General features: G+C 37.7%; 1 protein-coding gene and 1 long non-coding RNA gene across 2 annotated transcripts in view; one reads left to right on the forward strand and one right to left on the reverse strand.

Annotated features, from left to right (window-relative positions):
* Positions 1-12,281, forward strand: part of SUGT1 (SGT1 homolog, MIS12 kinetochore complex assembly cochaperone) — a 75,704-nt gene that overhangs the window by 60,437 nt on the left and 2,986 nt on the right. Inside the window, 2 exon segments of the mRNA XM_015572594.1 lie at positions 3,151-3,238; positions 7,065-7,246. Of these exon segments, the coding sequence (XP_015428080.1) occupies positions 3,151-3,238; positions 7,065-7,246 (270 nt within the window).
* LOC107185157 overlaps positions 7,177-12,281 on the reverse strand; it is a 16,458-nt gene continuing 11,353 nt past the window's right edge. The window contains exon 3 of the long non-coding RNA XR_001516079.1: positions 7,177-7,259. This is a non-coding gene — a long non-coding RNA (uncharacterized LOC107185157). The remainder of the gene's footprint in view (positions 7,260-12,281) is intronic.

Raw genomic sequence — 12,281 nt, forward strand, 5'->3', positions numbered from 1 at the left:
AGGCTGTCCGTGCAATCCTGCACCTTCTGGGCCAGGAGGCGGATCTTGCGCAGCCAATCCTGGGTGCTGATGGCCTGCAGGCGCTACTTTAGCTCAGCCTGCAGGCTCCACTTGGCGTGCTCACAGCTGTCACCACTGCCATGTGGGGAGTACAGGCCGCCCTCCGCTGGCCTGCCTCCCCTGTCCAGAGGCTCTCTGCGATGCTCACCTGCCCAGAGTGACTGGGGCTGGGTGGAAGCCAGCCGTCCTGCCCTGCCCAACCCCGGCCGATCCGCCCCTGTGTGAGCTTCTGCCCCGCTGGGAAGGGTCATGGATCCGGGCCCCGGGACCGCAGACAGCCTCAAGCACTGTCCCCCGCCCGGCAGGGTCACTGATCCGTGTCTTGGTCCTGTGGACAGCCTCAAGCATTTCCCCCGGCAGGGTCACAGATCCGGGTTCCGGGACAGCGGACAGCCTCCCCTGCTGCCCCCCGCCTGGCAGGGTTACAGATCCGGGTCCCGGGACAGCCTTCTGCGCTGCCCCCGTCTGGCAGGGTCACAGATCCGGTCCCGGACCGCGGACAGCCTTGCCCGCTGCTGCCCGCTTTCAGTATGCAAATTAGCCGCCATCTTGTTGCTTCAGGGTGGGGGTCCCCACTGGGGTGCCTGGCCAGCCTGGATGAGGGGATGATGGCTGTTTGCAGCTGGTCACACCCCCAGAGGAGCTTAGAGCCAGCCAGGGCGGGCGGGAGGTAAACCTCCTCCTAGCTCTAGCTCCGTGGCCACGGCCCACTGAAAGCAGGTATCTGGGGTTTATTTACCTTATATAATTAAAACTTTGTTGCTTTGAGTGTAGCTTAGACCAGCCGTGGCAGGCGGGGAACGTGGGCTTTCTCCATCACTGGAGCAAGCAAGCTCCTGTTCGCTTCAGCTGCCTGGCTGCCGGCCGCCATCTTGGTTGGCAGTTAATTTGCATATCGCCCTGATTAGCCAATGGGAAGCGTGTCGGAGGTATGGTTAATTACCATGTTTGTCTATTATTAGATAGGATAATTTAAACATATATGTTAAATTAAGAATACTATAATTTTTGTCCCTTTCCCAGTGACATTTGTTTTATGTTTTCTCATTATGAAACAATTTTTTGTTACCTGTCTATGTTGCTAAAAAAAAATAAATTTGATTACATAGAAGCCACATCCCTTCCAGACCATCACTTAATGATTAAAATATTGAGGTGTATTTCTGTGATAAGTGTTTTGTTAAGGTATTTTAAAATGCAAACTTTAAGGATTCACACACTAAATGCAGGTTGTAGAGAGATTACCAGTAATTGCTAATTTAAATTATTCATCTCATCTAAAGGAGTCAGATTACTAAGGTATGAATAGGCTTTTCTTTTTGTTAAATTTGCCTTTTTTAAAACATGTTTTTATTGATTTTTAGAGAGAGAGGAAGGGAGAAGGATAGAGAGAAACATTGATGAAAGAGAAACATCATCTATTGGCTGCCCCCTACTGGGGATTGAACCTGCAAACCAGGCATGTTCCCTGACCTGGAATCAAGTTGGTGACCTCTTGGCTCATGGTCGACACTCAAGCATTGAGCCGTACCAGCTGGGCAAGTTTTTTCTATTAATAAAAGTAATCTTTTTCTTAGGAAAAAAATGTTACGATATAAAATTCTAATTTGATTCTTTTTTGTTGTTGTTACTCCTCATCCCCCCCCCACCCCACTGGCATTTAAGAGAGAGAGAGAGAGAGAGAGAGAGAGAGAGAGAGAGAGAGAGAGAGAGACATCAATGCGAGAGAGACACATGGATTGATTGCCTCCCACACGTACCCCCAACTAGGCTGGGGATCGAACCTGCAACCTCAGCCAACACTTTAACCACTGATCCAGACCTCCCATGGCTCTAATTTGATTCTTTTATTATTATTATTATTGTTATTTTAATCTAATTTGATTCTTAACCTATTTGCATAATAAATATTACTGTTTACCATCACTATAAATCCTGATTTTTGCTAGGCTAAAAATGGGGGTGAAGGCATTATTTGAATAAGGAAAAAGGGTAGACACAAGTGGTATGTGAGTGTATGTTAGGGTAAGTGTAGATTTTAGGGACAAGCCTTGATTAGAGAGTAAAATATGCTTTTAGAATAATGTTGACATTTTATTTTAATAAGTGACTTTACTTTAGCTGGCAGGAGCTGTTTATAATCTGCCTTACACCTTTTTTCCCCATCTGTATTTTTCACTGCTCTCACATAAATCCTGGTCTTGAGGCAAATTGGATTTCTCCCTATTCCCTGACGCACTGTGCCCCTTCACACCTCATGGCTCCAGTTTTAGGCTATTTCCTTTGCTTCTGGAGACCTACCCTGTCCATCATAGGGGGTACTCCTTCCTCTCACAGCTCTTCAAAGGTACCCTGAAATCTTACCTGTTCATATATAGGTGTGATGTCTCCTGAGCTTTTAGAACATTTATTTGCCTCTTTAGTAACTTCCATGGAAGGTCAAGAACATGTCTTAAATATTTTAAAAAATCTCTCATATCCCTGAAGACTATACCTTGCTCATAGTGGGTATTTAATAAGTATTGAGTGAAGGATTGTGAAAATGTTGGTATTGTATTATTTTTTATACAGTGGAAGGAATTTTCTCCACTCTAAAACAGGTTAATGTATATGTAAATGTACTAATTCGTTTAGGACAGGGTTTCTTGGTGGTTGGCACTATTCTGTTTTGTGCTGGATAATTATTTTATGGATATTGTCTTGTATGGTTTAGCCTGCCCTACTCTCTCCTCACTAGATGTCAGTAGTACTCCTTGTCCTCACCCCAGTTGTGAAGACCAACAGTGTCTCTTACATTGCCAAATGGTCTTGGGGGTCAGTATGACTCCTGGTTGAGAACATTGCTGTAGAAGAAAAAAAGCATAAGGATTTCTAGATTCTTCTTAATTGTAGTTTATAACGTGTATGTTTTTGAAGGGCTTTTAAGTAAAAACAAATGTTTCAAAATTCTTCAAATTTAACCTTGTATAATTTAAGGAAACTATCTCAAGGACACTATTAATTCTTATAAAACTTTGATGACTTAAGAGAATTGCATTTTTTGTGTCTATTTTACATTGAATGATGGATTTTATTTGGTGTTTTCTGCAGATTGAAATTAAAATGAAAAAGTCAGAGGCTGTGAGATGGGAAAAGCTTGAGGGAGAAGAAGAGCCTAAGCCAAAACAGTTCGTAGCAGGTTTGTTTTCTGGCCTTGATCAGCTTTACATTCAAATTGTGTTAAATAGTTGAAATTAAATAGTAATGAGCTTTCTTTTTGTTTTCATTATTTATGTTCCCAATATAAGACACATCGAGTATCATAAGGTTGCTCTATAATGAATACAAATTGGCTCGTCTTATGAAGGTTCTGACTTCTTAAACTCTTAAAGAGTACAAATGAATGGCAGCAAAAGCCTAGAGAAAATTTGAATTTATTATTTACCTTGCAGTTTATGACATCAATTGGAGGTTGTTGTTTGTGTGTGTGTGTGTGTGTGTGTGTGTGTTGGCCTTTCCTATTTGTGATTTTTTAGTTTTAAGTGGATTAGTAATTTACCGATATATTTTCTCCTCTTTCCTCTCCCTTCTTATTTATTCCTTTCTATGCTGATATTGTCAACTCTAATTTCCTAGAATTTCAGAGATTCACTGAATAAAGTATTCCTTGCACTATATTGTCTAATATAATGAATTTATTTATAATATATTTTTATTGATTTTAGAGAGGAAGGGAGGGGGAGAGATAGATAGAAACATCAGTGATGAGAGAGAATCACTGATCGGCTGCCTCCTACACAGCCCACACTGGGGATTGCAACCCGGTCATGTGTACTGACAGAGAATCGAACTGTGTCCTCCTGGTTTGTAGGTTGATGCTCAACCACTGAGCCATGCCGGCCAGGCTGTTTCAGTTACTTTTAGATATTTCACTGCTTTCTTCTATAACAGAAAACATATTTCCCTGTGGAACTTTTTAGAAAACTCTGAGTTAGCCAACAGATCATGAATTTTTATTATTTTTTATTTTGAAATAATTCTCATAATTATAATAATTCTCATAATTCACAAGTTGCAGAAATAGAGTTTCTATGTACCCTTCACCTAGCCTTCCTGGATGTCAATATTGTAACTAAGCTATAGAATAATTAGTAAAATTAGGAAACTGACACCAACAGGTAATTTTTAAGAATGAAATTTGGGGTTGGATAATTAAGAATGGAATTTCAAGTTGGTATTTAAGCTATTTAACTAAGCTTCTGCATCCTACTTTATTTGAAATACATAGTAAAATATTATGTGTTTCTCTTAGGGCTGACTCCCATAGATTTTGGGGCTGAAGTTTATATATAGCTCAAAGCATTTTTAAAAGAAACACTTTAAATGTAGTATCTCATTTAATTCTAACAATGGCCCTATATAGTAGGCAGCCTAGTATTGTTTCTCCTAGTTACAGGCTCAGAAAGGTTAAGCAGCTTGTTTTAAGATCACCTAGCATTTTTTATTGTCTAGGACAGCGATGGCGAACCTTTTGAGCTCGGCATGTCAGTATTTTGAAAAACCCTAACTTAACTCTGGTGCAGTGTTACATATAGTAATTTTTTGATATTTGCTACCATAGTGAAACAAAGATGTATATTTTTGATAATTATTTTATATATTTAAATGCCATTTAACAAAGAAAAATCAACCAAAAAAATGAGTTCATGTGTCACCTCTGACACACGTGTCATAGGTTCGCCCTCACTGGTCTAGGACTAAACCCAGGTCTTCAGAGTCTGTGTCTGGTTCTTCTGTTAACCTGTTTTTCTGATTGTTTTTGCATTTTCTAACAATGAAAAGTCTCTGCTGACATGAGTATCTTTGCAGTTATTTGATATTATAGTGAACTAGAGGCCTGGTGCATGAAATTTGTGCACTCTGGAGGGTGTCCCTCAGCCCAGCCTGTGCCCTCTCGCAATCTGGGAGCCCTCGGGGGATGCCGTCAGTCAGACATCCATAGCACTGCTGTGGAAGCGGGAGAGGCTCCTGCCACCACTGCTATGCTCGCCAGCTGTGAGCCTGGCTTCTGGCTGAGCAGCCCTCCCCCTGTGGGAGCACACTGACCACCAGGGGGCAGCTCCTGTGTTGGTCAGTGCACATCATAGTGATTGGTCATTTGCATATTAGCCTTTTATTATACAGGATGAGCAAGGAAGTTAGGTTACTCTCAGTAATTCATCTACTACCTACAGGTGTTAAATTTTTCTGAGATCAACTATAAAGGTTTTTTTAATTTTACAAACTTTTCTAAACTAAATGCTTTGCATATTCATAAAGATGCTATTCCGCCTGTCCTGTTATATTTTTGTAGGGAATTAATATGCTTGTCAGATTCCTGTGTACTGCAAGCTGCAGACTGCAGATAAGGGCACATTGCTTAACCTATCTGGGCAGTGGAAATTCGAACCTGTGTTCCCATCTTTCTGTGAAGTCTCATTAGGATGAGTTTAATCCATGTTTCCTAGGCTCTTAATTTTCATGGCAAGTTAAAATTTTTCTTTGGCTACTAGTGATAATGTACAGAGATAGAGGAGATTACTAGTAGAGGAAGGTTGGTAGTGTGTAAAAAATAGTATGCTTGCCCTGAATAAAACTGTGTGGTGTGTTGTAGTTTTGTTTTGTTTTGAGGCAAGGATAGGCAGGGAGAAAGTTGGTTTACCAGTGAAGAGAAAGGATGGAAAAACAGAATGAACAATTAGTAGTTTTCTCATTTACTTTGAGGAAGGGGATGTAGAGAGGCAGTAGTGGAAGAAGGACATTTAGATTAGTATTAATGTGTTCTAATGTATTGATAGGAAATCTTTGAATCAGTTTTTTTTAAATCTCTGTGTTGCATTGTCCAATATAGTAGCTGCTAGCCACATGTACCTATTGAGCACTTGAAATATGACTAGCCTGATTTGAGATGTGCTCTCAGTGTAACATACATACTAAATTTTGAAGACTTAGTATGAAAAAAAGAAATACCATAATGTTTTTATTTTATGTTGAAATGATACTATTTTGTGTATATTAGGTTTAATAAATATATTATTTAAATGCATTTCACCTGATTCTTTCTACTAAGGTAGCTACTAGAAATTTTTTAATTATATATGTGGCTCACATATGTGGCTTGCATTATATTTCTATTGGACAGTGAACAGAACTGCTCTTATCGCTACTGGGTAGGTTAGTTACTTTTAAATTATTTGTGTGCCAAGATCTTGATTCCTTTGGTCTTTGGGGCAGCCTTGACAGTGCCCTGAGTCCCTGGGCTGGTATCTGTCTGCCTGCAAGCAGCCTCCAATTATCCCAGGGTGCCCTACAAATACTGTTATTTGCTATGTGTGCTAGTGTGGGCATTGAACTCTAGGTCATCCCATATAGTATTTTTCAATATTATGGACCTGATTCTTATTATCTCCTATTGAAGTATTCTGCTATTTTTAATGTGGGGAGAGAATGGATGAATTAACTCAACGCTGAATAGGATGGATAATTATTTACATTTGCAGTTTATTTCTACTCTGGAAGATATATAAGTATCTTAGGAAAGGTCACATTTTTAACATTAAGATCTTGTCTATAAGAGAAATTTCTGAATGAAGCAACTTAAAAAACACATTAATTTTATAATTGTACTATCTTTGCAACTTTTCTGTAAATATAAAAAAGTTTCTATATACTTTTCACTTAGTTTCCCCTATTATTAACTTGAAGAATCTGTTCTTCATCTAATTTTGCATAATGTATCAAAAGTTTACGTTTTATGGAACTATTTTGTTCAAAAGAGATTGCTATATTTTACATTATGTTGATTCAGTTTTTAGAAGTGTAAATTTAATTATTGATGTGTATCAGAAAGATACTTATTTCAAACATGAAGTTCAGTGAAATTCAGTCACCTATTATTTGCTAAGGTGTTCTTTACACCATGGTAACAAAGTTTACATATTCTTGGCATAATCAACACATGTTAACCACTTCTTTTTACTCTGTAGATGTAAAGAACCTATATCCATCATCATCTCTTTATACAAGAAATTGGGATAAATTGGTTGGAGAAATCAAGGAAGAAGAAAAGAATGAGAAGTTGGAGGGAGATGCAGCTTTAAACAAATTATTTCAGCAGATCTATTCAGATGGTTCTGATGAAGTGAAACGTGCCATGAACAAATCATTTGTAAGAATATAAACTTTAAAAATATATATTGTGGTAGTAAATTTCAGAAATTTTAAAAGAATAAGATCAAAATTTGAGTCCAAATTGCATGTACTATAGTTGGGAGATCTTTTTGAGTAAGCTTTATCTGGACATTTCTTCTTGCTCTAAACTTAGAATAATTACTGACGAAGTCGGAACTGGTGGAGGAGATAAGAAACAAGTGGTTTACACCAAATATTTTTTATCATTGAGATAGAACTGGAAAGGCTTAAGAAATATCAAGGTTATAGTGGGTGATACAGAGTTATTCTAGTTAAATTTATCAGAATAGCTGAATGAGCTTCCATTGTTTGCCTTACAGCAGTTCTCATCCTGTGGGTCGTGAACGATGAAAATACATCCTGCATATCAGATATTTACATTACGATTCATAACAGTAGCAAAATTACAGTTATGAAGTAGCAACGAAAATAATTTTATGTTTGGGTCACAACATGAGGAACTGTATTAAAGGGTGGCGGCATTAGGAAGGTTGAGAACCACTGGATAGTCTCAATGTCAGAGATGAAAAATACAGAAGGGAAACTTCCAGAACAGTGTTGGCAAGTGAAAGTACATATTATTATTCATTGGTTTTTTAATAATTTCTCTATCGATTAAGAAAATTCAGATTTTGCCAGGGCAGCATAAATGTTGTCTGTATTAGGCTTCAAGTTCTGAGATCTCAATGACAAGTCATCACTGTAGAATTATGTAGACTTTTTGCTTGAAGATGTAATCATTTTATTTTTACCAGTAGCATTGAAAATGTAACACACTTTTTTTTTAATCCTCACTGAGGATAGTTTATTGATTTTTTTTTGAGAGAGAGAGAGAGGGAAGGGGGTGTAGGGGAAGAGAGAGAAGAAAGAAACATTGATGTGAGAGAGAAACATCAATCCATCGCCTCCCGTAGGTGCCCTGGAATGGAATCCATAGTCTTTTGGTGTAGGGGATGATGTCTCCAACCAACTGAGTTACTTGGCCAGGGCTGTAACTCTCTTCTTTTAAGGCATTTATATTACAGTAAATGTTAAAATTAACATTTACTAATTAATATTTAGTTAATCAGTGTGTTTGAGGTTTAGATACTCCACATAAATTACTATGTGGTAACTAGTCATGATTGTGCTTTTCACTGTTGACTTAAAAAAATTTTGTTTTAATTAGACTTTATTTTGAAATAGTTGTAGATTCACATGAGTTGTAAGAAATGAGGAATACTCCTTATATCCTTTAGTTTCCCTCAATTGAAACATTTTACAAAATTGTAGTACAACATTACAACCAGGATATTGACAGTTAAAGTACAGAACATTTCAATTGCCACAGGATTCCTCCTTATCATTTTATAGCCATACTCACTTTGCTCCCACTCCTACCCCTTCTTAACCCTTGATAACCACTAATCTGGCAAGTCTTTGTCAGATATGTAATTTGCAGATATTTCTCACAGCCTGTAGCTTGTCTTTTCATTTTTTTAAAAAATATATTTTTTTTATTGATTTCAGAGAGGATGGGAGAGGGAGAGAGAGAGAGATAGAAACATCAATGATGAGAAGGTCAGTGATTGGCCGCCTCCTGCATGCCCCACACTGGAGATCTAGCAGGCAACCAGGTCATGTGCCTTGACTGGGAATTGAACTGTGACCTCCTGGTTCATAGGTTGATGCTCAACCACTGAGTCAGGTTGTCTGAGCCACTTTTTTAATGTTCTTTGCAAAGCCAAAGTATTTCATTTGATGAAGTTTATTAATTTTTTCCTTTGTGGATCATACTTCTAGTGTCAAATCTAGTATTTCTTAGTCTTGGATCTCAAAGATATTTTTCCCACATTTTTAAAAAATAAAAGTTTTGTAGTTTTACATATTACGTTTAAGTCCATATCCATTTTGACTTAAAGTGTGAGACAATGGTTAAGGGTTTTTGTTTGTTTGTTTGTTTTAGCCTGTTTATATTCTATTACTCTACTTGTTAAAAAGATTGTCTTTCCTCCATTAAATTTCTTTTCATCTTTCTCAAAAATCAGTTGAGCATTTTGTGGGAGTCTATTTCTGGGTTCTCTGTTCCATTGATCTACATGTCTCTCCCTTTGTTAATACCACAGTCTTGATTACTATAACTATATAAGTCTTGAAATTGGGCAGATTTATTCCTCCTACTTTATTCTTCATTTTTAAATTGTTTTATCCTAGTTCCTTTGCCTTTCCATATACATTTCAGAATACTTTGTCTATATGTACAAAAAATCCTGTTAGGAATTGCATTGAACTCTGTATCAATTTGGAGAGATTGACATCTTTACTGTGTTGAATTTTCCAACCCATTTATTTAGCTTTTCTCTGATTCCTTTCATCAGCATTGTGCAGTTTTCAGCATATAAATTCAGTACATGTTTTGGTAGATGTGCTTAAGTATTTAATTCTTTTTTTTGAGTGATTATAAATAGTATTATATTTGATATTGGTTTGTTGTTCATATCTAGAAATACAGTTGTGTTTTTTAAAAATGTTTGCTTTACATTCTGTGAATTTGTTGAACTTATTGGTTTAGGAGATTTTTTTGTAGATTTCTTTTGATCTAAGAAGAATAGATTCCTTCTGTTTTCTATATCATATTGTTTTCAAATATGGACTGTTTTATTTTTTTCCTTTTATCTTCTTTTCTTGATATATTGCACTGGCTGAAACTTCTAGCACTGTGTTGAATAAGAGTGGACATCCCCATCTTCAGTCTTTCACTATTAAGTATGTTGTACGTATTTTGTAGATGCTCAACGAAGGTGAAGTTCTGCTCTATTCCTATTTTTTACTGAGCTTTTATATCATGAACAAATTGACTTGTTGAATGCTTTTTCTGCATTGATCAATATAATAATGTGATTTTTTTTTAGCTTTATATGATTAATATGATTGATTTCTATTGTTGAACCAGCCTTGCAACCCTGGAATAAACCCCACTTTGTCATAGTGTAGAATTCTTGTTATATATTGCTCAATTCTATTTTCAAATACTTTGGTAAGAATTTTTGTTTGTATTCATGAGGGAATTGGTCTGTAGTAGTCTCTTTTTTTTGTACTTTGTCTGGTTTTGGTGTCAGGGTAATACTAACTTTATAAGAGGATTGGGAAGTTCTTTATCTCCTACTTTTTTTTTGAAGAGCTTGGGTAGAATTGGGGTTCATTATTCTTTAAACATCTTTAAACCAGTGAAATCATCTGAGCCTGTTCATTTCTTTTGAGGGGATTTAAAATTGTTATTTTAGCCCAGCCAGTGTGGTTCAGTGGTTGTGCATTGACCCATGAACCAGGAGGTCACCACTCTTTTCTCTGCCAGGGCACATGCCCGGGTTGCATGCTCAATCCCCAGTAGGGGGCATGCAAGAGGCAGCCAATCAATGAGTATCTCTCATCATTGATGTTTCATGCCTATTTCCCTCTCCCTTCCATTCTCTGAAATCAATAAAAACATTTTTTTAAAAATTATGATTTTAAATATCCTAATAGCATATAGGACTATTCAAATTATCTGTTTCATATTGAGTGACTTGTGGTAGTTTGTGTTTTTGAGGAATTGGTCTATTTTGTGTAAGTTTTTAGTATTGGTAGTATTCCCTTGTTACCCTTTTGATATCTGCAGGATCTCTGTGGTGATATTCTATTTCATTCCTATAATGGTAATTTGTGTCCTTTCTCTCTCTCTCTCTCTCTCCCTCTCTCTCTTCTCTCTTCTCTCTTCTCTCTTCTCTCTTTCTGGGGTCCCCTTTATCAGTCTTGCTAGAGGTTTGTCAACTTTGTTGATTTTTTCCCCCCAATGAATCAGCTCTTTGTTGATGTTTAAAAACTTGTTTCCTATTTTTTTCTAAATTTTATTAATTTCTGTTCTTTGTTATTTTCTTCCTCCTGCTTGCTTTGGGTTTATTTTGCCCCATCCCCTTTTTTTCCCTGGGTTCTTCATATGTGAGCTTAGATTGTTGGTTTGACTCTTTTTTCTCTTTTCTGTTTGTTGTGTGGGTTTATATAATAAACTCTAGAGGCCCGGTGCATGAATTTGTGCATGGGTGGGGTCCAGCTGGCACACCCTGATTGGGGCTGATCAGGCTGGGCCAGCGGGAGTGGGGGGGTGTGGGGTGGGAGGATGTAGGAGGTTGGCTGGCCAGCCCTGCCCCCGATCGGAGGGGGGGTGGCTGGAGGTGGTTGGCCAGCTAGCCCCGCCCCCTGGTCGAACTCCAGTGGAACTCCCGGTGGGGAGGTCAATTTGCACATTAGCCTTCTATTATATAGGATTTCTAAGCAGGGTTTGAGCTGACACCCACAGTTTTTGATTGTTATATTTTCATTTTGATTCAGTTCAGGATGTATTTTGCTTTCAGTTGAGACTTGTCTCATAGATTGTTTAGAGGTATGTTTTTTAGTTTCCATTGATTGGAGAATTTCCTGCTGTCTTTCTATTACTGATTTCTAATTATTTCATTGTGGCGTGAGAATGTGTGCCATATGAATTACATACTTTTAAATTTGTTGATGTTTGTTTTATTGCCCAGGATTTGGTCTATCTTAACTAAACTTCCACTTGAAAAGAATGTATTCTGTTGTTATTGAGTGTAGTGTTCTATAAATATCAATTAGATTCTTTTGGTTGTTATTTTTGTTGAATTCCTCTATATCATTGCTGATTTTGTCTTTTTTAAAATTTATTTTATTGATTAAAGTATTACAAATAGTAATACATATGTTTCCTTTTTTCCCCCATTGACCTTCCCCCGGCCTCCCCTATCCCCGACACATTCTCCCTCCTCCCCCCTCGTGACTTGTGTCCATTGGTTATGCTTACATGCGTTCATACAAGTCCTTTGGTTGATTTCTTCCCCTCCTCCCTCCTGCTCCCCAACCCTCCCCGGCCTTCCCGCTGCAGTTTGACAATCTGTTTGAGGCAGCTCTGCCTATGTATCTATTATTGTTCAAAAGTTTATAATGGTCTCAATTATCCATGAATGCGAAGGCTCACTTTAAAT

This window comes from Myotis davidii, unplaced genomic scaffold (genome assembly GCF_000327345.1).
Source record: "Myotis davidii unplaced genomic scaffold, ASM32734v1 scaffold105, whole genome shotgun sequence".
Classification (NCBI taxonomy): domain Eukaryota; kingdom Metazoa; phylum Chordata; class Mammalia; order Chiroptera; family Vespertilionidae; genus Myotis; species Myotis davidii.